The 23,531-nt window shown below is 60.4% G+C and overlaps 2 protein-coding genes across 4 annotated transcripts in view; one reads left to right on the top strand and one right to left on the bottom strand.

Moving 5' to 3' along the window:
- The window catches only part of RARA (retinoic acid receptor alpha), a 34,598-nt gene extending 19,842 nt beyond the window's left edge, over positions 1-14,756 (top strand). For 2 of the 3 annotated variants that reach the window (XM_032615174.1, XM_032615173.1), the window contains 7 exons: positions 6,138-6,286; positions 7,625-7,766; positions 10,305-10,465; positions 10,700-10,876; positions 12,164-12,368; positions 13,200-13,358; positions 14,000-14,756. In XM_032615174.1, the coding sequence (XP_032471065.1) occupies positions 6,138-6,286; positions 7,625-7,766; positions 10,305-10,465; positions 10,700-10,876; positions 12,164-12,368; positions 13,200-13,358; positions 14,000-14,217 (1,211 nt within the window). In that variant the 3' untranslated portion in view covers positions 14,218-14,756. Of the gene's footprint in view, positions 1-96; positions 806-6,137; positions 6,287-7,624; positions 7,767-10,304; positions 10,466-10,699; positions 10,877-12,163; positions 12,369-13,199; positions 13,359-13,999 lie in introns of those variants that run through there. The other variant, XM_032615176.1, reaches the window with a different exon arrangement.
- Positions 14,757-20,617: 5,861 nt separating this feature from the next.
- Positions 20,618-21,475, bottom strand: GJD3 (gap junction protein delta 3). Its single transcript, XM_032615177.1, has one exon. The coding sequence runs from the start codon at positions 21,473-21,475 to the stop codon at positions 20,618-20,620; it is 858 nt and encodes a 285-aa protein (XP_032471068.1).
- Between the last annotated feature and the right edge of the window lie 2,056 nt (positions 21,476-23,531).

Consider the following 23,531-nt stretch of genomic DNA (forward strand, 5'->3'; position numbering starts at 1 on the left):
GCAGGGGCGGTGCCTGGACGGGACGGGGCGGAGGAAAGGGGGTGGGACTGCAGGGGAGGGGGCGCGTAGGCCGGGGCTGGGGGCCCGCGGCGCGCACCGCCGGAGACCGAGCGCAGGGCGGCCGCCCCTTGCCTGGTGGAGGCGGAGGCGGAGCCGCGCGGTCCCCACCCCACCCGGAATCCTCGCCCCGGAGAAGCCCGGGAGCCCCGGCTGGGAGGAGGAAGTGCTCGGTGACTCCCCGCCCCGCGCCGATCTCGCCCCCGGCCGGCGCACTCGGGGAGCCGCGGGACGCTGCCTCGGACACTATGAGACTCGCGACGGGAACCCCCTCGAGGTGAAGACGCCGAGTTCCCGGGCCTCGGCCGGGCGTTCCCGGGGTCAGCCGAAGGACCCCCCCCCCCCAGTCCCCCCGCCTCCAGTACACACAACTTCCCTGCTTTTCACCTGGGACTCGCAGAGCGCCCGGCCGACTTGGACGCGGGATAAGGGCAGAGGGCGGCCCCCGGCCCGGGTCTCCAGTCGGGGCGGGGGGGACGTGCCCCTCGCCCCCAGCAGCTCTCGGATGGCGCCGCCGGCTGAGTGAGGGAGGCGGCGCGCAGGACTTACACGCCCGGACCTCTTGTTTTCGCGGGGAAGATGTACGAGAGTGTGGACGTGGGGGGACTCACCCCCACCCCCAATCCCTTCCTGGTGGTGGATTTTTATAACCAGAACCGGGCCTGTTTGCTCCCGGAGAAGGGGCTCCCTGCCCCCGGTCCCTACTCCACCCCGCTCCGGACTCCGCTTTGGAATGGCTCAAACCACTGTAGGTACCGGCCTATCCCTCCTATTGTGGGAGCTGGGGGGTGAGGGTGGGCTGTAGGGCTTCCGCTCCACCAGGAGATGCAGGCCTGGGGGCGTAGTGAGGGTCTTGTCTCTACCCTACCCTCCACTTTCCCTTGTCTCTCTTGCTGAAAGTAGGGTGCCCTTTTTGGACAATTGGACTCCCCCGAGTAACCCTGGGCGCTATTTCTGTTGTATTTGGACTGAGGAACTTTGGGGGTTCCTCCTTTCAGGAAACGTTTGTTCATCTCTCCTTCCACTTTTTGCAGGGGAAGTGAAGCCCCTTGTCCCCAGTTTATATTCTTCTTGCTTGCAATCCGATAGCTTCACAGCTGAGTGGTCCTCTCTCCCACCCTGAAGGGTGGGGTAAAGGTCCTATCTGTGGGCTTGTCTGCTTCTAGGAGGAGGGGCCTCCTCCCCAGATCCCACCCCTGCCAAAGCTTTGGGGAGAGCCTGTCCTGGGCGACAGCTGCTGCCCCCAGCTCTTGGGTGTCAGGGGAGCGCTCCATTTCTTTGGTGTTGGCAGTGGGGTGTGGCAGGAAGGGGCAACTCCGTCAGATACCCGTCGGCCAGCTTAACCGACCCTTACACCTTGGGGAAGGGCACCTGTCCATCTGAGGGTTGTCCTGGCCCTAGACACTTGGCTGGCACAAGCTTTTATGCCAGGAGAGGAGGGGAGAAGCTACTCTGGTGGGAAGAATCCCCCTCCCCATAATCCTAATACGGTTTGTTCTCTGGAGGATGAGTTTGATTTTTTTGTGGGTCTGGGGCTACTCTGGAAATGAGGGCTGCATCCCCTCCCAACTCAGCCGTGTCCTTTTGTTACCGTGTTTTCACGTGGGGATGGGGCAGGCACTGGGCTGTCCCTTCTTAAGAGGGCCGCTGCTGATGAGAACCCTGGAGTCCTGGCACCTCCTCTCCTCGCTGTCCTCTGGCTGGGTTCAGGCTTCCCTGGAAGGGAGAGGCTCTGTACGCGGGCGGGAGCTGTGCGTGCCTGGGGTGCACACCTGGGCATGTTTATACCCAGCTGTGAGGTAGTGTACCTGGTGGGGGAGAGCGGTGCTTAGGGGGTTATTGTTACTTGGCTCCGGTTCTGTCCTCTCCCCAGCTCTGGGCTCAACTCCTCCCTGGGGGGCTTCTCCCACCCTCCCGGCCTGGCGGCCTCTCTTTTGCCTGCCAGGGAGGAGGGGTAGAGTGGGTCTCTGGGGTCCTGGCAGATTGCAGTAGGTTGAAGGGCAACCCGCAATGCCTTTGCTCTAGGAAGAGAGACCTGAGGTGCAGAGATGCCCATCTCTGCCCCTTTCAGAGCCACCTCACCCCCAGCCTTTATTGTCCCGCCCCCTGACCTTTGCCTCTGGGGCAGATTGCCTGGGAGGCTGCAGGCTGCAGACCGTGGGAGAGAGGGCGGGGTGCGCGTGGGTGCACTTTAGGAAAAAAAAAAAAACGGACAGGCGAGAGGTGTGACACACACTGGGACCCTTCTTCCCATCCTTCCAGAACTGGAGGAAGGTGTCCCCTGCTAAGTGGGATACTTGGGGCATGGCTGCCATGGGCACTCTCTCCACAGCCTTGGCCACTTTTGCCAGAGGACTGGGGAGGAGATGGGATCCGAGGCCTTGGGCTCCAGCCCTTGGGGGCAGCTCAGCTCTTTCTGGCCCCAAACTGGCCAGGCGAGGTAGGGGGAAGCCTGGAGGCCCGCGGGCAATGGGGGAAGTGGAGGCCTGTTCCCCCGCACCGTGTGTGGGGCAGCGTGGAGCCAGAGGCCCCGGCTCCCCTGTTCCCGTGGTGGGAGTGTCGGGTCTGTGGCATTGGGCTCAGCCCCCAAGGCTTAGTGGGCCGGGAAAGTGGCTGGGAGGGTTGTGGTGGGGTACAGGCTGGGAGGGCCTGGAGGCTGGGGGTGGTGACTTGAGTGTGTCTAGAGTACACGGGCTCATGACCGAACCCCTGGGTGTGTGTAGGTCCTCTGGTGACAGGAGCCCTCCTGCCCCCTCACGCCGAGTTCTCCACTGGCTGCTGCCACCTCCACCAGAGGTGGGAAGAGGCTGCATGTGGGCTGGGGGAGAAGACCTTCGCGATCCTGCAGGGCCCCGGGGACCTTGCCTCCCTCCCCCAGAATCCCCGTTTTGGGGCGCCAGAGGACAAGGGGTACACAGGATGTGGCTCTCCATCTGTCCCCCACCAATCTCGCGGCTCACGCCTCCGCCCGCTCCCAGACGTCCAAGAATGTGAAGCACGTGGATGCCCGTAGTGGGGGGAGGGGGGGAGATGCTTATCGGCGGCCGCTGGGTAGGGGCCTTCTTCCGCCGCCGCCGCCGCCGCCGCGCTACACCCAGAGTCACCCCCACCCTCCTCTGGGGTGGAGGAAGGGCGGGGCCCAGCGCCGTGCGCCCCCTCCCCGCCCCTCCCCGCGGGCTGCCAGCGGAGCTGCGGAGGAGCGGGCGCCAGCAGGATTGGGAGGGGAGCCGCTGGCCGGGGGCCCGGCTGATTTCCTGCAGATCTCCTCCAGGAAACCGGCCCCTTGTGCGGGCCTGCGAGCGGCTCTGGGGCGCGGGGACTCCGGAGCGTTCTGCCCACCAGGAGCCGAGCGGGGGCGGGGGAGGGGCAGCCTGGCAGCGCGGGCGGGAGGGGACGCCTGGCTCCCTGGGCCGGTGCCATCCGTTCGCTGGGCGCTGGAACTTTTGAGCTGAGAAGGTGTGGTGCTTCTCCCGCCTCGTCCTTCTGCAGGAAGAGGAGAGATTTGTGGACTGGGGCCTCTGGGGAGGGAGGTGAGCGGGAAGGGGCCAGGCCGTGGCAGTCCTTCCCCCGCTGGGTGTGCAGAGTTAAGGCTGCGTCCTGACTCTTGCAGAGGCTGGGAGCGTCCTAGAGTGCCCCTGCTCCCCTTGGCTGCTGGCTGGTGGCCCGGGAGGTGGGGACTGAGCCGGGGCTCTGGGTTCAAAGGGCACAGTGGGAAACCTCAGAGCTGTTACCTGGGTGACAGGTGGGGATGTGCTCGGCGTGGGGCGTGCAGACCAGTGTGATAGCCTCAGAGGCAGCCAGCTGCTGGGGGGCGGGCCGCAGGGAGGCCTCAATGAGCCCAAACTGTGTACCCTCACCTTCGGTCATCTACCCCATCCTGCCAAAAAGCGCAATTTTAAAAGCACATTCTTCCAGTTTCATAAACAGCCTCTGGACTTTGCCTCGGCTCCGAATTTCTACAGACCTTTGCCTCCCCAGTCAGTCCCTGGTCTTAAGCTGCCTGTCCCTCATCTAGGTACCCCCTGTGTCTCCCCACGGCCCCCCTCCCCTCAACCCCACTCCGTACCCCAAAGCTCCCTCTGTCCTTTCTCCCCCTCTCCTCTGGTCCATTTTAGAGGTCGGGCCTTGGGGGAGGTGGGTCCAGGGCAAAGACTGGATGGGGAGGGAGAGAGGGAGGGGGAGGGAGGTCAGAGCCTCCTTCCTCTCTGGTCAGAACTCTGACTGGGATTCTAGGCCATGGTCCCTCCCCACACCCCCTTGTCCTTGACACCCCCCCACCCCCCACCAGTCTGGATTGTCTATTGTGACTCCTTTTACGTCTTGGAAAAAGTTAGCACAACAAAGGGCTCCTTTGTCGCTCACCCCTCTGCCTCCTGGCCTCACCCAGGCCCCCCAACCCCGCCCCCCCCCCCCCCCCAGCAGCTGTTCTCAGGCCTCTCGCCTGTCTGATTTGCTTGTCTGGCCTCTGGGAGAGTGAGGTGGGGAAAACCAGGCCAGGACGGTTCGATTTGGGGTGAGGAGCAGAGGGTGGGGGAGGTCAGCGAAGAGTCTGGCTGGGTGTGGGGCTGGTGTCGGCAGCCACTGATCCTTTGCTCCAGTCTGCCCTCTGGGCAGGGACAGGGACGTGGGGCCACAGCAGTGCTGGTCGGCCGGGCTGACCAGGGAAGTGGCCAGGGAAGCCCTGCCAAGGTTGTTGGCCTGGCTCCCTGTCATCAACCACCTGGCAGTCCCTAGTTGTGTTTGCAGGTAAAGGGGGAGGGTAGTAGCATGCAGCTAGCCAGCCCCCCACCGCTCCCCACCCCCATCCACGTGCTTCTTTTCTCTGTGCCTGGGCTTCGGGGCCACATGAGCCATGAGGTGCCATGAGGTGCTTGGGCAGGAACTCTGGGCCCCTTTGAATTCCAGAACCTCGTGTGCTGGAGTTTGGGGTGAGACTAGTTAGGATTCTGGGGTGTGGGAGGAAGCAGGGATCTATCTCCTCAGGGAGGCATCCTTGCCCCTCCTTGGCCCTGGGCACGTGGACTTAGCAAAGCCTCAGGAGGGTGCTGGGTGGCCCCTTGGGAATCTGGGGTTGACCGGGTCACAGTTCTCATCCAGGACAGTACACCCGCAGCTGCCCTGGCTTCGGGCACAGACAGCCCCCATGCAACCCAGCCCTGTTCTGCCTGGGGTGATGGGCATGGGGCCAGGCACTGGGAAGGATTTGTAGGGGGAGCTGCCCTTGCTGGCTAGGTCACCCTCCTGGCTGCCCTCTTAGAGCTGAATAACAGGAGGGGAGGGGAACAGTAACCGGGACACAGGACATAGTATCGTATGGAGGCCAGACAGACAGAGCATTGATGGGAACAGACCCCCTTTGTCATGCTTTTCCCCCCAGACAGGGGGCACCCAGAGCAATGGGCTTCCGGGACCCATAGGGACTCTTCTCCCTGTCTCCAGGGGGTCCCCCTGCTTATCTCAGGGAGTCCCCACCTGCTGTGCCCCAGCATTTGTGACTGTGCACACCCTGCTTTGGGTCCCTGGCCAGGGGATTGTTTGGGTGGAGGAGGGGCTGTGGCTGCAGGCAGAGGGGATGCAGGGGGGAGCGGAAGCAGAGGGGGTGGGGGAGTGGCCGGCTTTGAATATCCTGTTGACCCCAGTTTCCTCTGTCCCCAGCTTGTGTCCTCTTCCCTCCCTCCTCATCAGGCCTTAACTCCTTCCTAACGTAGGGGAGATGGGGCCGGGCTGCCCAGGGTCTAGGGCTGTGGAACCAGGCTGACACCCACGCCCAAGCGCCAAGTACTGCCACATGGGCATACAAATCTGATGGTTTATTATCTGCTCCTTCTGGTTTTGAAGGTGGGGTCCTGCGGAAGTAGGCAGGACTGAGGGGGTGCTGGAGCTTCATCGGCAGCCTCATTTCCCCAGTCGGGCTGGGAAGTCCCAGGTTTCCTGAGACTGTGTCCCTGCCCCAGAGTTTGACTTCTGGCGGCAGTGGGGTGGCTGGGAGAGGCTCCTGGGAGAGATCAGGAGCAGGGTGGGCAGTGTATTAAGGATGGTGACCTGGGTCTCTAACCGCCCTTCTCCTCTTGTCTCTCCAGCCATTGAGACCCAGAGCAGCAGTTCCGAAGAGATAGTGCCCAGCCCCCCCTCGCCACCCCCTCTCCCCCGCATCTACAAGCCTTGCTTTGTCTGTCAAGACAAATCCTCAGGCTACCACTATGGGGTCAGCGCTTGTGAGGGCTGCAAGGTGAGTTGAGGGGGTCATTGGGAAGGAAATCCCTGATTAGATAAATGGGATGTTCCCACTGCCGAGGGCTGGGACTGTGCCGGTGGTGGTGGTGGTGGTGGTGGTGGTGGTGGTGGTGGTGGTAGTGGGTGTCCCTGAAGCTGCTGGTCTCACTTCTGTGCGGGAGGTGGCAGCAGCCTTGGAGGAGGGGAAGCCTTCAGCAGAACCTCCTTCCCCGTAGATGATCAGGGGTCCCCCAAACCAGAGGTCCCCCTCCTGTCTCAGCTCTTCTCCCCATCATCTCCATCCTCCAGCTGGCAGGGTGTACACCCGCTCTGCTACCGATGCCCGGGTTGCCATGGTGAGCTAGCTGCCGACTGGCTCTTGGCTGGGGACCCAGGAGGCCTGCCCTCTGTGGCCCTGCCTGAACCTCGCCATGGCAGCCTGGCAGGAGGCCGTTAGGAGCAGGCGCCTTGCCTTGGCCTCTCCTTCAGGTGCCCAGGATGTGGGCTTCCCAGAGTCTGGCTGGATTTCCACATGCCCATGTTTGGCTCCAGGGTGCAGATGTGGCTGCCACCTTCCCAGCAGCTGTGGGCGTGGCCTCTCCTCCTCCCCTCCCCAGGGCTTGAGCCTCTGTACCTGTTTCTTCCCCAGAGATTGGAGCTCAGAAGCTGTGCAGCTTTGAGGCTTGGGGCCCTGGGCTGCCCCTCAGTGTGGGGCAGAGATAAGCGCAAAGCACCAGGCCTTGGACTCTGTGTCTGCCTGTCCTGTCTGGTTGTTCTTGGTCTGCCTTAGCCTGTCTGTCAGTCTCTCTGTTAGCCCGTGTGGCAGCCCCTGACCAGCCTGGTCTACCTGTGATCAGTCTGTGAGCATCTGCCTGGTTAGCGAATGCGTGTTTTGCTGCCCTGCTCCTGAGCGCGCTCTCCACCTGTCTGGCCAGCCTGTGTGTGTGTCTGTGTGGCCGCTCCTGCTTGCCTTCTCTTCTTGTGCTCTGAGCCCAGGGCTGTGGGTTCCAGAGCTCTGCCTCTCTCTCATCTAGCCCCATCTGCCCCTTTACTTGACTCACCAGCAGCCCGAGGTCCTTTTCCCCAGGAGAGAGGAAGCTGGGTCTATGCGTGTGGGTTGAGGGAAGCCCTCTGCCCACCTGCAGTGTTGAGGCAGCAGGTACTGGGATTCTTCTCGGGGTATCCTCGTAGGTGGACCCTTCTCTCTGCCTTATCTGGTCTACTCAGGTAGTTGATGTCCAAAGCCCTTGGGGGCAGCAGCCACCTGGCCCTCTGCCCCCACGGCTGAGGCCACAGGCCAGCGCTCTTCCTACTGTGGGTGTGGCTGACCTGACTCCCTGCCCTCCATATCCAGGGCTTCTTCCGCCGCAGCATCCAGAAGAACATGGTGTACACGTGTCATCGGGACAAGAACTGCATCATCAACAAGGTGACCCGGAACCGCTGCCAGTACTGCCGGCTGCAGAAGTGCTTCGAAGTGGGCATGTCCAGGGAGTGTGAGTGCCGTGGGCCCTAAAGCTGGGCGATCAGGGGCATGTCCAGGGAGTGTGAGTGCCTGGCCCCTAAAGCTGGGCGATCAGGGGCATGTCCAGGGAGTGTGAGTGCCGTGGGCCCCTAAAGCTGGGCGATCAGGGGCATGTCCAGGGAGTGTGAGTGCCTGGCCCCTAAAGCTGGGCGATCAGGGGCATGTCCAGGGAGTGTGAGTGCCGTGGGCCCCTAAAGCTGGGCGATCAGGGGCATGTCCAGGGAGTGTGAGTGCCTTGGGCCCTAAAGCTGGGTGATCAGGGGCATGTCCAGGGAGTGTGAGTGCCGTGGGCCCCTAAAGCTGGGCGATCAGGGCCATGTCCAGGGAGTGTGAGTGCCTGGCCCCTAAAGCTGGGCGATCAGGGGCATGTCCAGGGAGTGTGAGTGCCGTGGGCCCCTAAAGCTGGGCGATCAGGGGCATGTCCAGGGAGTGTGAGTGCCTGGCCCCTAAAGCTGGGCGATCAGGGGCATGTCCAGGGAGTGTGAGTGCCGTGGGCCCCTAAAGCTGGGCCATCAGGGGCATGTCCAGGGAATGTGAGTGCCGTGGGCCCTAAAGCTGGGCGATCAGGGCCATGTGCGTGTGTGTGGATGTGAACGGCCGTGCTCGTGACGTGGTGTACAGGCTGGTGCTTGAGGACGGTTCACCTGTAGCTGCAGGGCCCTGTCTGTCTCGCGAGTTGTGTGTCCATGTGCGGACAGCCCTTCCTGTTCGAGTGAGGCGGGCTGTGTGTGCTCGCTCACGTGCATGCATGTGTCTGCGCCCGCTGCCGAGCTTCCAGGCCCTGCGTGGCTTTGGGGTGGGGCTCAGAGGCCTCCCCGAGTCCCTCGGGATTGTGCATCTCAGGACAGGGGTGCTGCTGGGTATTTCTTGTGTGTGGGGGGCGGGGGAGGTACTGCAGGCATAGGGATCTTAGAGCCTTTGTCTGGTGGAACCTGGGACCGGGAGTTGGAAGAGAGAATTGGGACTTCTCCGATCCCAGAGGAACGGGGGCTTCCAGTTTGGGCTCAGCTGAGGCCCGATGGAGGGAGAGAGGGAGGGCTGGACAGGGAGACCCTCTTGTGTTGAAATCATGGGTGTTGCCGTGGTGACCGGTGATTGATGATGTCAGAGATAAATGACGCTGACAGACGCCTCCTTGTCTGCGTGGCCGTTGCCATGGTGCCTGAGCCCTGGGGGAGGGGTGGGGGAGGGGCTGCAGGACCCTCTAGCCCTTTGTGGGCAGGGCAGTGGAAGAAGGAAGCTGGGAGGGGACGAGGGGGGACACGAGCAGCCCCAGACAGGAGCAGAGGGATCCTGCAGCACCCGGCCACCTCCTGCCTCAGGAGGAAGGGGCTGCGTTGTCCGGAGCCCAGGAAGTGGCTGCTGTGCGCTGCAGAGCGGGTGACAGCTTGGGACCCTCAGGCCTGGGACCCTTCCCTGCAGGGCCCGGAACCTCCTTCTCCCTCTGCTTCTGCCACCTTCCGCTCCCAGAGCTTTTCATCACAGAAGGGCCAGGGTGGGGACCCCCTCTCCCTTCCACCACCAGCTCCCCCTTTCCCTCCCTCCTTCTCCTCTCTGGCTGCTCTGTGCCCCGGAGCTGAGCAGCTGCCATTTCAATAAAATTAAAGCTTCCGAATGATAAACGTCTTGTCACAGCTGCAATTTTCTCTTCCCAAATTATCCCCCCACTCTCTCCCTCTCCCTTCTCTCCCTTGCACTTTATTGAATTTGCAGAATCGACATGAGTGATCTCCAAATTATGCCGGCCCCCCCGCCCCCACCGCTGCCCCTCCCTGGGCCCCCCACCCCCACCCTCTCTTCCTCCAGCGTCAGCAGCCGCCGCCACTGGTCCTGTGAGTGATTGTGTGTCTGGGATAATCGGCTGGTAACGACCCCATCGCTTCTTTAAAGCCGAGTGGTGTGTGCGGCTCAGCGCCCCCGGTGATTTGTCAGCTCCCCCGGCTAATGGGCCGAGAGATTCTCCCACCTGGGCCCCCCACTCTCAGGCTGGTTAGCCCTACTCTTCGCCTGGCCGCCCAAAGAGCTCTCCGAGCCCATCCCCGGGACCCCAGGGAGACGGCTGCCCGGAGGGCTGGGGGATGGTGGAGGCAGGAGCCGGTCCTCCCTGGAGGCAGGGGGAGCGGGAGGCAGGGAGGCCGAGCCCAGACGTGGGACACTCGGCACACGTGCCTTCAGCCCTGGACCCCCGCGCGTGCGCACCCGGAGTGTGAGCTGGAGTAGATGCGTGGGAGAGCAGGCGTCTGTGCGGTGGTCACGGGGCCCTGGGGCAGGCCTCGGTGTGTGGGCCGGGTGGGCACGGCGGGGGGCGGGTGGGGCACCGTGTGTTGCCGTCCCGCCTGCCTGTGCGCTCGCGTGTGTACGCATTCATGTGCGCGCCCCCGCCGGGTGGCCTCCTTCGCAGCCTCTGCTCTCGGTCTGGTGGGAGGAGCTCGGGCTGGGGATGGACGGGCTTGGGGACGAACCGCCGGCCGCACTTGCCCTCTAACCGCGCGGCCTGGCCCCTCCACAGCCGTGAGGAACGACCGAAACAAGAAGAAGAAGGAGGCGCCCAAGCCCGAGTGCTCCGAGAGCTACACGCTGACGCCGGAGGTGGGGGAGCTCATCGAGAAGGTGCGCAAAGCGCATCAGGAGACCTTCCCCGCCCTCTGCCAGCTGGGCAAATACACTACGGTACGGCCCCCCGGGGGCACCCCTTCTTCTGCCAGGCCTGCCCCTCCGCACCCCTGCCTGGGCCACCGCCGCGTCCCCTCCACCCCCACCCCGCCTCCCCTTCCTCCCTGCCGCCTCCCATCAAGGAGCTCTCAGGAAGTGAAGGCAGTAGAGGGCAGGTCTCCGGGGGCTGGTGGAGCCAGGCTGAGAAGGGTGCCAAGAGGGGAAGGCCCTCACTCTCCCCCGTCCTCCCAGAACAACAGCTCAGAACAGCGTGTCTCTCTGGACATTGACCTCTGGGACAAGTTCAGTGAACTCTCCACCAAGTGCATCATTAAGACTGTGGAGTTCGCCAAGCAGCTGCCCGGCTTCACCACCCTCACCATTGCGGACCAGATCACCCTTCTCAAGGCTGCCTGCCTGGACATCCTGGTGAGGGTCTGCGCCCTGCCCACCTGGGCACTACCCCCGTGTCCTTGGAGGATGTCCTGCCACTCAAATAACCACCTCCCTAAACATCCATCTGGAATCGACCTGTCCAAATACCCACCCACCCAAATAGCCACCCTTCCTCTCCCCCTTGTGTCCACTTGTCCACTTAGCCACTCAGCCCCTGGATGTGCACTGGGTCACCCGTATAGCTGTACACGCATCCATCCACCCTCAGTCCATCTTTCCATTGGACCTTCTTTCCAACCACCCATCTTCCCATCTGTTCAGTCTAATAAAGATTCACCTGGGACCCTGTGTGGCCAGGCCTTGAACTGGGTGTCAGGAACAGAGGTGAACACACCACTGTCCCCTCTCGAAAGTCTTCTATTGGTGGAGGCAACAGATATGTAAACAGAGCTTGCAAAACTGTGATAAGCGCTGGCTGGAGATGGGGGAGGGCTGTCCCCTCCCTGAAGGACAGAGAGCCACACTGCTGGACCCTAGGGAGGACGCCCCAGAGGAGGTAGCATCTAGGAGTTTGTAGAAGGGGCATGTGAAACGGCTGCTGGTGTGGGACCAGCTGGATTCAGGGCACTGCAGGACATCTGGTGGGGCCAGAGGGTGGGCTGGACTGGAGGCAGGATGGGGGCGGATGGGATTGTCAAATCCAGGGCTGGAGGGAGGACTGTCCTCCCTGTCTTCCCTGATGGGCTCAGCCCACCTGTCCCTTCTGGACCACCTCCAAGGTGGTCGAGATGTAGAATGTTGTGGTGGGACGTGACCAGGCTGCTCTTCCTGACAGGGGTGGGGTGGCAGGTGGGATACAAGAGGCAGGATCAGGGTTTGAGAAAGTTGCAGACAGTATACATTTATGGAGCTCTCGTCGTGTACCCAGTCCTGGGAACTGTAGGCGTACATCCACTGTGGTCTTTGCCTTCTTGGAAATTCTAGTTTCCCTCTTAATTCTCTGCGTGGAGGCAGGATGCGCTAGATCAGCTGTCTCATATAGAGGCCACTGGTCACGTGTGGCTATTTAAATTTAAATTAATTAAAATTAAATTCAGTTCAGTTTTCCAGTTGCACTTGCCACATTTCAAGTGCCCCGTGGCCACATGGTGGCCGGTGGCTACTGTACTGCACGGTGCAGACGTAGAACGTGTCCAGCATTGCAGAAGGTTCTATGGGACAGCACTGGTCTGGCTGCCTGCCAGGTGGTCCTCGGGGGTTGCTGGTGCTAGAAGTGCTGGGGGATGTGAGTTCCTGAACTCGAGAACCCTCTGCACCCAGATCCTGCGGATCTGCACGCGGTACACGCCCGAGCAGGACACAATGACCTTCTCGGATGGGCTGACCCTGAACCGGACCCAGATGCACAATGCCGGCTTCGGCCCTCTCACGGACCTGGTCTTCGCCTTCGCCAACCAGCTGCTGCCCCTGGAGATGGATGATGCTGAGACTGGGCTGCTCAGTGCCATCTGCCTCATCTGTGGAGGTGGGCAGGGGGCCTGGGTCTGGGGGCCAGGCCCAGGGGGCCAGGCCCAGGGTGGTGGTACGACCCCCAGAGCCTCTCCTGGGGAGAAGCTCAGGGATCATCAGATCAGAAAGGGACCTGTCAGACACTTGTCAGACCCCTGTTAGAGGGGGAAACCGAGTCCCAGAGGAGCAGGGTCTGGTCTGCGGCCACACGGCAAGGGAGTCGTGATGGAGACCTGGATTCTGGTTCCGTTTCCAGGCAGTGCTCCTTGTAGGGGGCTTAGGAGTGAGGACTTGAAGGTCAGACCACCCAGGTTCAAGTCCTGGCCAAACGTGTGACCTTCAACAGGTTGCTGAACTTCTCTGAGCCTCTATTTCTGTAAAATGGGGGCAGTAATGGTCTTCCCTTCATAAAGTTGATGGGAGGATTAGGAGGTAATAAATAAGGCACAGTGTGCCCAGAGTAAGACCCAGTAAATGTTGGCTGCTGTTATTATTTTATTATTATGAGTTCTACCTTATCAGGCTGGTGTCTAGAATAATGGGCAGGAGTAGGAGACCTGTCTCTACTTAAGGTGGCACTGCCTGTGTTCAGGGATCCCACCTCCATGAACTTGGCTCTCAGGGGGACCTTTGGGCAACCCCTGTCCCCAGCCCCTCTTTGCTCACATCTGAGGGCCTCTTAGGGCCTTTTTGTGTGGGGACCGCCCCCGCCCTCCCCCCTTCCCCCAGCAGAGAAGCTCAGCCCGTGGTCTGGGCAGGCATGCCCCCTGGTGGTCAAGGCTGGAAGTGCAGCTGTGATCCTCGCTGGGCTAGGGCAGCTACTAAGCCGGCATTTCTGCTTCCTCAGACCGGCAGGACCTGGAGCAGCCAGACAGGGTGGACATGCTGCAGGAGCCACTGCTTGAGGCACTGAAGGTCTATGTGCGGAAACGGAGGCCCAGCCGCCCACACATGTTCCCCAAGATGCTGATGAAGATCACAGACCTGCGAAGCATCAGTGCTAAGGGTGAGGCTCCCACACCTGGAGATGCCCCATGTGTCTGCTGGGGCTGGGCCTCAACACCTGGCCCAGGACCCACCGTCCATGTCCAGGGTCAGGCCTCCTGCATCTGAGCTGACATCCCATGTCTTTGTGCCCATGTGATGCCCCACTCACCGGACCCCACCTTGCCTAGGTGACCCCTGCCTGTGAGCCCCAAGGTGCCAGTGTCATCTTTGCGTGGTGGTTAAGGGCTCTGGAGCCAGACTGTGTGGGTGTGTGTCCTTGAGCAGGTCAGACAACAGCTCGGAGCCTCAGTTTCCCATCTGAGGAGTGGGGATAATGATGGTGTTTACAGAGTTGTTTCGAGATGTCAGTAGGAGGGTCCACAGCACACAGCGCGTAGGAAGGGCCCAGTGTCAAGCCCAGGCATTCTGACCCCAGAGCCCGAGTTTGGGACCACTTTGCCCTGCTGCCCCTCAGCCGTGGGGGCTTAGGAGGGCTGCTTTATGTCAGAGAGCTGAGCCCCGAGTTCAGTGCACGGTGGAAGCTGATATGGGTAGTATTGACCCTCCCACCGCCTCCACCCTCCCTCCTGGAGCCACACTTGCTTGTGGGGCTGGAGGAGCAGGGCGGGCATGCTGACCTCTGTCCCTCCTTTCCTGCAGGGGCTGAGCGGGTCATCACGCTGAAGATGGAGATCCCGGGCTCCATGCCACCTCTCATCCAGGAAATGTTGGAGAACTCAGAGGGCCTGGACACTCTGAGCGGACAAGCGGGGGGCGGGGGGCGGGATGGGGGCGGCCTGGCTCCCCCGCCCGGCAGCTGCAGCCCCAGCCTCAGCCCCAGCTCAAACAGAAGCAGCCCGGCCACGCACTCCCCGTGACTGCCCGTGGACACAGCCCTTGCCCCGTGCCCTGGCTTTTCTCTGCCTTTCTACCAACCATGTGACCCCTGCCAGCCCTGCCCCCCACCTGTCCTCCCTTCCCTGGGGGACCGGAGGGAGGCGGTGGCGACTCTTCGGACAGAGGCCCGGGCCTGCGATGGACTGCCCGCTCCTGCAGATGTCAGGGCTGACATCGGGGGCAAGGACTGAGTGAGGACCCCTGGTCCCGGGCCTCAGGATGGGGCCCGGGGGCCTCGTGTTCATCAAGACACCCCTCTGCCCACCTCTCCACATCTTCATCACCAGCAAATGCCAGGACCTGGCTCCCCCATCCTCAGAACTCACAAGCCATTGCCCCCCCGTTGGGGAACCCCCCTGCCTCGGTTGGTGACAGAGGGGGTGGGCCGGGGTGGGGGATTCCCCCTGTACATACCCTGCCATACCAACCCCCAGGTATTAATTCTTGCTGGTTTTGTTTTTATTTTAATTTTTTTTTTTTGGTTTTGATTTTTTTAATAAGAATTTTCATTTTAAGCACATTTATACTGAAGGAATCTGTGCGGTGTATTGGGGGGAGCTGGATTCAGAGCTGGAGGGGGTGGGTCCTGGGGGAGGGGAGTGGCTCAGAAGGGGCCCCCTCTCTCTCTAAGTCCCTGTGCCCCCAAGTCCTCCTCCCCAGCCTTTTCCTCTTCAGTTTTCTCTTTAAAACTGTGAAGTACTAACTTTCCGAGGCCTGCCCTCCCCTCTCCCTCTGCCTAACCACTGGGCGTGGACAGTTTCCCGGCAACCCCTGGAAGGAGGGGGCTCCCCCAAGAGATGGGGCAGGGGCAAAGCAAGGGGGCCTCAGAACATAAAGGCGTGTGTTTCTCAGCCTCGTGTCCTTGGCAGAGCTGCCTCCCCATCAGAGCCCACATCATTGAAGCCCTCCAGCCCCTCCCACCCCCGAGCCCCGTGAAGGGGCTGGCCAGGGGATCCGAGCTGCCCCTGCCCCCCAGTCTCACAGCCACCAGCACCGCCCACAGGGCCCCCAGATACACACACTCACACACACACACAGTGGACAGATGGGCCGGCAGACACTTGTGGCCCGAGTTCCTCCATTTCCCTGGCCTGCCCCACCCCACCCCCGTGCCCCCTCCTTTCCCCGCAGGACGGGCCTACAGGGGGCCCCCTCCCGTCACCCCTGCACCCCTGGGTTTGGGGAGCTGGCTCTGCCCTGCCCTCCTTGCCCCGGGGTTGGGGTCTCATCCCCCCAGAGCCCGCTGGTGCACCTGTTACTGTTGGACTTTCCACTGAGATCTACTGGATAAAGAATAAAGTTATATTTATTCTACACGTGCCTCAGAGCCTCGCTGCCTCGCCGCCTTCTCCCGGTGTCTGGGCAGGGGCTGGGGGTTAGTTGTGGGCGCTGGGGGGGGCCAAGCCGCCTTCAGAGCCTGCCCTTAGAAAGCCCTTGGTCTAGGGGCTTTCACAGCCCGTTACGGACCCCAGTGTGGAGTGGGGGGAGGGGAGAAAGGGAGAGACTGCCTGCGCCTTCAGGGAGTCCCCGGTCCGAGGCAGAAAGCCACCTCGGCCCTCAGAGTCCCTAGCCCTTGGGAAGCCAGAGGTTGAGTCTGGGGGGGTCACTTAGTGGCAGAGTTCTATTTTTGGAGTGACCACAGATGACCTTCACATCAGGAGTGGCAGTTGGCATGGGGACCTGGGTCAGGGGCTCATTGCAAACTAAGAAGCGCTCAGGATTGGGATGGAAACTTGGGAGGCCAGCCCTCTTGTCCCTCTGCCTCCAGGAAGAATTGTCCTGCCCTCCCCTGTCCACCCCTAAGCTCACTTCTGTGGGCAGGAGGCACAGAGGACAGACAGGTGACAGGGCACTTGGATGCTCCTGGTTGAGAGGATGGAGTGTGACAGGCCTTGAGGGTCCTCAGAAGCCAGTTTCTCCCCCCACCCCGCCACTACACATCAAGGCCCAGAGAGGGCAGTGCCCTTGCCCATGGTCACACAGCAAGTTAGTGGCAGATCGGGGAACAGTACTAAGGGCTCCTACCTCTCAGCCAGGGCTCTTTCCTGGATCCCTGAAGCCCTTGAAGAAGCATCAAGCACTGAGATTTTGGGGGCGGGGACGTCTGCGGAGGTGGCAGTGGAGGCTGCGTTTGGGGAGGGTTAGCAGGGCGCCTGGGCGAGAAGAGATTCCTGGGCGGGAAGAGTTCCTTCCACGGGGGTCCACCTGCCATTTATACTTCAGCCATCAGGTGGCGCCAGATCCTCACTTATGTCACAGTCTGGCCCAGGCTGGAGAGGGTGCTGAGGACAGAGGCTCTCTTCCTCTAGCAAATACTTTCTAACACTTTCTAACAGGTTTCTTTATGAACCTGACATAATTTAACATAACATACCAAACACATGCTTTAAAAAGTCACCATGCTGGCACACTATATTGTAAAGGAGAAATTCAGGGAAAGTACTGTGAATTTCCATGTGTCAATGCTTGGGCCCAATTATTGGGCAGATAGGACACAGTCTTATGCTTGCTTCTCTTTTTTTAATGAACATTTGGATTTAAAAGAAGTAAGAAAGTCAGGAGCTATTCTGTACAAGGAGCCCAGGAAAATTAAAGAGTATGGGTAGATAAAAACCAAGAACGAATAATAAAACCATGCCAAAAAAAAAAAAAATCCCAAATTAAACCCTTAATGTTTTATATGTAAAACAGGGTCAGGTAATTATAAAGAGGCTGTTCACTATGTAAGTGTCAGTGGGACATTCTAAAGGAGTGTGTGACAATTCTTTATTGTGGGGGGACATTGGCATTCTTAGCCCCTACCCGCCAAATGCCAAGAGGGTACCCCTCACTGTGACGACTAAAGCAGTGACGCCCACACTTACAAAGCACCCCCCTTGGGATAGTAACTTTGCTGCTGGGGCTTGAGGTTGCGCTGGATGGTTCATAGTTCACTGTAGAGCAGAGTTTCTTATCTACGGCACAAGTGACACTTTGGGCTATGAATTATTTGTTGAGAGGGGCCGTCCTGCACACTGTAGAATGTTTAGCTGCATCCCTGGCTTCTATCCACTAGTCGCACCTTCCCTCAAGCTGTGACAACCAAATATATCTGCAGACGTTGCCCAATGTCCCCTGGGGGGCAAACTCGCCCCCAGTTGAGAACCACTGCTGGAGTCTGGTCATCGAAGGCTGACGTGTGCTTTGCCTATGGGAGCACAGGGCAGAGGCATTTAACCAGGCCTGGAGCAGGGCTTGGAAGGCTTCTTGAAACAGGTGCTCTCTCCCAGCTAAATCTCTAAGGGGAAGAGTTAGCCAGGTGGAATGCAGAGGTAATAAGAAGCTTCTGGTGATCAGAAACTATCCCCAGCTCTGTGTTTTAACCATTTTGGGTTTCGGTTGAAAAGGCAGAACAGGTGAAGCTGTAGAGGCTGGGACGGGCTGGTCAAGGCCAATTCAGGAGCTGGACTTGATCCTGAGGGCAATGGCAGTGAAGGATTTGAAGCCAGTGAGTGAGTGTTCAGATTAGAATTGCAGGGGGCGGGAGGAGAGGCTAGGAAGGGAGTACCCCAGGCCATCGGTGACCGGCTGACCCTGGGCAGCCTCTGAAGGGGTGGAGAAGAGTGGCCAAGGGGAGGAAATGCTTAGGTGGTAAAACAGGAGGACCAGGTGATTGATGGGATATGGAAGGCGGGCAGAGGACGGGCTCTGGCAACAACAGACGGAGGTGGCCAGGGTGGATGGGGACCCCAGCAACTGAGAGGAGAGCTAAGGAAGTTGGGGCACCATGTGAGTTGCTGGTGACCCTCTCCACGCCCCTCACTCCACTCCTGCCACACCAGCCTCCTTGTTGGCCTCCAAGACCTCCAGCTTATTCCCACCTCAGGACCTTTGTTCTCGCCATTCCCTCCAATGGGAATGCTCTTCCCGGAGAAGCTTCACGGCTAGCAACTTGGTATGTTCTTGCTCCCCGTCACTCCTCAGGGGTTTCACTCTCTCTCCGCTTACTCTTTACACTGGCTGGTGGTACAGTCTATATTTATTGTCCACCAGAATGTGAGCTTCACAGGGGCAAGTTTTGTTCACCACTGGAGCCCAACACCAGAATCTGCTAATACAGCAGCCACTCGCCACGGGTGGCGGCCGAGTCTTAGATACGCGGCTGGTCCAAACTGAGATGTGCTCCAAGTGCAGAACACACCCCAGACTTCAAAGACTTAGTACAAAACGAAGAATATAAAACATCTCCTCGATACTTTTTTTATATTGATGGTGTGTTGAAAAAGCACTTAAAGAAAATATATTACTAAAATGAATTTCACCTGTTTCCTTTCACTTTGTAACGTGGCTAATGGAAAACTTGGAATTATATGGGTGGCTCACCTCCTCTTTCTATGAAACAGTGCTCATCTTGAACACTGCCTGGTATACACTAAGTGCTCAAGAAGTATTTGTTGAATGAATATATATGGAAAACAGCTGGACATTCACATCTGAGTTTGCGTGGAAGGGTCCAGGCGGCAGACGCAGAACTCACTGTAGGTGGAGGGACGGTGGCACACACCGTGAGCGTGGATAAGTGCTTGGGCCTGGGGAACACCACCAGTTCCTCATCCAGACCAAGTTTACTGAGCACCTACTATGGGCCTGTGAGGAGGAGAGAGCTATGCATCCAGCAGTGGTGCTGCCTTGGGGCCTCCAGCTCTGGTTTGGGGGTTGGGCTGTCTGTAAAGGAAGCCATCTAGTTTCTTCCCAGGTGAGACCAAAAGGCAGGTAGGCATTAATTAGCTAGCGGAAGGGGGCGGTGCAGAGAGGGAGGCCGCTCCAGGCAAAGGAACAGCATGTTGAAACACTTAGGAGCAAGATTGGGTACCATGCTTGGTAGGAACAGAAAACTCGGTATGGTTTGGGGCATGGCGACCTTGGAGAAGCCAAGGGGAGGGGGCCTGATGAAGCAGAGCCAGACGTGCAGGGCTTCAAAAGCCTCGTTCAGGTGCTGGACTTACCCTGAGGATGGGGGAGCCCCAAGGACGTAAGTAGGGGAGCTATTTAGAAAGACTCCTCCAGCTGCTGTGTGGAGCCAGGCAGGAAAGCTGAGGAAGAGGCGTGAAGGAAAAAGGAGGACAGAGAGGAAGCGACCGGGGACATGGAAGACTGGGGCGCTGGCAGCCTGCTCAGCAGGGTCTGGTGGAGCCCCGGAGGTGTGGTTAGATGGTGGCCCCTGGAGTTTTCAGTTTGCTGCTGGCTGCTTACGGAGAGCATCCCCACTGGGGCGGTGAAGGAGGAAGAAGATGTGGGCAGAGGAGAGATAGGAGGGGAAAAGGAGGCAGACACGTAGACAGATCCTTGTATTTCCCCGGGGGTGGGGCCGCGGTGGGAGGGAGGAGGGGAAGCGGGTGATGGCTGCAGGAAAATGCAGGGCCAGGAGCACACGTTCTGGGGGAGGTTTCTTCTGAGGATGTTTATGGACTGGGGTAACAGTGGCAGGGTGAAGAGGGGGAAGCTAGAAAACAATCCTGCCCTCTGACCCCACTGCCCACCCCCACTCTATCTCCATGAAAGGAGGGCCCAGCCACCTTGCCCAGGCCACAAGGTCGAGAGTGTAGATGGTGCCCAGACTGAGGCCTCCCCTCCCGCTCCCTTTCTGTGTGGGATCCGTCAGGAGGGCAGATGATCCTGTGACACCCCTGCAGGTAGGGAGGGAGCCACCGTGGCTGCTGCTGGCACTGGATCCTGGCCACTCGCACAGTGCGTGTCAGAGATCACACACACAGCTCACACGGGGCGCACAGATGCGTGCACATGTGCAGAACGCACAGGGGGTAGGCCCACACGCGCGCAGAGAGCCTGCAGAGGATGGACATGTGCTTATGTACACGCGTGCACAGCCAGAGCTCACCCAGGATATAGGCGTGCACGTACACACACGCAAAGAGCTCACACAGGTGTTACGTGTGCTTGGGTACCCACAGCTCACACCGTATGTATGTGTACATGTGTGTGTACATACACAGAGGGCCCACACAGAGGCCACGCTTCAGTCTGAACAAGGAGAGGCCCCCAGGGATGCTGGTATCACCGTTGTTTTTGTCCCCAGTAAGACAACCCGGGCTCCACCGGACCCTCCACTTTGCACTAGCTCTGCCCTCCTCTTGTCCACTTTCTCTCAGCCCCCCCGCCCCCCAGCCTCCTTCCTTTCTGCCTGGATGACGGCACCAAGGACCGGCCTTAGTTCATTAGATGTCCCCAGCTTGGCTGGGAGCTGCGGATGCTGCCCGGCGGGCCATGCCCCCTGTGTGTCATCTGCTGGGCAGGGGACCCTGCGAACAGTTGCTGCAGAGCTGCTTCTCGCTCCGGGGTGGTGGGGTCTGGCCTCTGACCTCACCCCCGCCCCAGGTAGCTCTAGATGGCCAGGTCCTGGCGGACGGTGGCCAGCGATGCCTTGCTGCGGCCGCTGCCGCCCTCGCTGTCGCAGGCCGGCGCCCGGTGAGCATAGGAGGGCGGGGCGTAGGGGTCGGGGCCCGGGCGCCTGGCGGGCAGGGCGGGCGGCGGCGGTGGGAGCAGCTGCTGCGCCTCCTCGTGCGCGCGGTTGCAGCGGTTGTCGCGCTCGGCCTCCTGGCGACAGTGGCCGGCGCGCGGGCGGCCCTTCCAGAGCAGGTGGCCCAGCTCGGCCACGCTGAGCAGCGCCGAGAGCAGCCCCACGGCGAAGTAGAAGATCACGAAGACGGTCTTTTCGGTGGGCCGGCTCACGAAGCAGTCCACCGTGTGTGGGCACGGGGCACCGGCGCACACGAAGTGCGGGGCCACGCGGAAGCCGTAGAGCAGCGCCTGGCCCGCCAGGAAGGCCAGCTCGGCCAGCAGGCGCAGCGCCACGCTCAGCAGGTAGCAGCGGCACGCGCGGCGGCCCCCCGGGGTCCCCAGCGACCCCGCCCCGCCGGCCGCGCCGCCCGGCTCCTTGCTGGCCCGGTGCACAGAGTAGATGACGAAGAGCACCGGGGGCGCCGACAGCAGCAGGATGTGGAAGAGCCAGAAGCGGTAGTGGGAGACGGGGAAGGCGCGGTCGTAGCAGGTCTGGCGACAGCCCGGCTGCAGCGTGTTGCACACGAACTCCTCCTGCTCGTCCTCGAACACGGCGCCGCCCACCGTGGCCAGCACCAGGATGCGGAAGATCAGCATGACCACCAGCCACAGGCGGCCCACGAGCGGCGACTGCAGCTGCACGGCGTCCAGCAGCGAGCCGAGGAACGCCCACTCCCCCATGGCGCTGGGGACGGACGCGGGGCGGGCAGTCAGAGGCTGAAGGATCGGGATCCCCAGCCCTCCGTGCCCGTCGGGGTGGAGTCAGTTGGACCTCCTCTAACTTCGAGGTGAGCCAGGGGGTCAGCCAGGCCTGGGTTTAACGGGGACTTTGTGGGAACAAAGGGCTTAGCAAGGGGGGCGGGGGCGGGAGGGGTTAGGTGATTCTCCACTATGGGCGCTGGGGAGGAGCTCCACTTTGGTGCTCTAGTCAGACACCCATGGGCCTGCTGGGTTGGACCCTTTGCTCCTCCAGAGTCCAGGTTGGTGGGAAAGGGCCTTGGAGATCAGCCCCGCTGCCCCCTCCAACGGCCTCTGACTGCATTTGTAGAAGCGGGAACCCAGCAGCGCCCTCATGTGCTCAAGGATGCTTTTTGTGCGCAAGAGTGGTGCCCCAAACCCAGCTCTCCGTCGGACCCAATTTGGTACCCCTGGGAGAAGTGGAGCCAGCAAACCCAGAAGGACCCACCTCCTTCTTTCTCCGCCCATTTTCCTGCCCTTTTTACTGCAGTGAACTGCTCTCAAAATTAGGGAGCGGACACAAAGGTAACCCCACTTCCATAACTCTACCCAATGTCCTAGGTGTCCCCTGCCATCTGAGTCCAGTGTGGCAGGAATGCCGGCCCACCTTCTCCCATCTCCTCCCTGGTGTCCCTCTGTTTCCAGCCTCCCATATCTCCCGAGAACCCCCCAACTCCCCCCACCCCTCACAGGTCCCACAGGCCCCTGATGCCCCCAGACTCTCACCCGTACGTAACCACTCGCCCTGTAGCTGACGCTGGGATGTTAAAGCCGAGTAAAGGACCTTGGGAGATGGCTGGGACCTGTTCCTCCTGGTCCCTCTTTCATTTTCCCTTTCGGATTTTGCTGGGATGGATGACAAGACAGGATGGCTGAGAGGGGCTAGCTCTCCCCTTCTCTTAAAGGGACAGGGTGACCCTGTTGGCTGGCTCCACCCCTGAGAACAGACCCAGGGCCACACCCCTTGCTGGGCTCTGCCAACCTCCCTTTCCATCCCCTCACCCGCCCCCACCCCACGGCTGTGTCCCCAACTGGAAATGAGGGAAGGGGTTAACCAGAGCTGCCTCTCTCTCTTTTTAAAATAAATTTATTTATTTTTGGCTGCGTTGGGTCTTTGTTGCTGTGCGCGGGCTTTCTTTAGTTGCAGCGAGCTGGGGCTACTCTTTGTTGTGGCATGCAGGCTTCTCATTGCGGTGGCTTCTCTTGTTGCCAAGCATGGGCTCTAGGCGCGCGGGCTTCAGGAGTTGTGGCTCACGGACTCTAGAGCACAGACTCAGTAGTTGTGGCTCATGGGTTTAGTTGTTCTGTGGCACGTGGGATCTTCCTGGACCAGGGCTCGAACCTGTGTCCCCTGCATTGGCAGGCGGATTCTTAACCACTGTGCCACCAGGGAAGCCCCAGAGCTCCCTCTATTGCCAATCACCAATAAATTCCCCCAAACTGGAAGGTCTAGGTCCACTATCAAGTGACTGTCCCGTCTTCAGGGCTGGAGCGAGGTTTGCTCCGGTGTTGGAGGCACTGGTATTTTTTAAAATTAATTAATTAATTAATTTATGGCTGTGTTGGGTCTTCATTTCTGTGCGAGGGCTTTCTCTAGTTGTGGCGAGCGGGGACCACTCTTCATCACGGTGTGCGGGCCTGTCACTATCGCGGCCTCTCTTGTTGCGGAGCACAGGCTCCAGACGCGCAGGTTCAGTAGTTGTGGCTCACGGGCCCAGTTGCTCCGCGGCATGTGGTATCCTCCCAGACCAGGGCCCGAACCCGTGTGCCCTGCACTGGCAGGCAGATTCTCAACCACTGCGCCACCAGGGAAGCCCGGAGGCACTGGTATTTTAAGAGGCAGCAGACACCTGGTAACTCTCCTTCTAGCTCTGTCACTGCTAACCTTGGACCAGTCGCTCAGCTCTTCTGGGCCAGAGTCTCCTGGCTTGTCAGCTGGGGAGCCTGGGCCGGCTGACCTCCAAGTTCCCTTCCGGCTCTGCGTCTTAATGCTAAGGTC

The sequence above is a fragment of the Phocoena sinus genome, chromosome 20 (genome assembly GCF_008692025.1).
Source record: "Phocoena sinus isolate mPhoSin1 chromosome 20, mPhoSin1.pri, whole genome shotgun sequence".
Lineage (NCBI taxonomy): Eukaryota > Metazoa > Chordata > Mammalia > Artiodactyla > Phocoenidae > Phocoena > Phocoena sinus.

Bases quoted from the DNA above. Each gene is read 5' to 3' on its own strand.
- GJD3 (XM_032615177.1), bottom strand. From the start codon at position 21,475: ATGGGGGAGTGGGCGTTCCTCGGCTCGCTGCTGGACGCCGTGCAGCTG.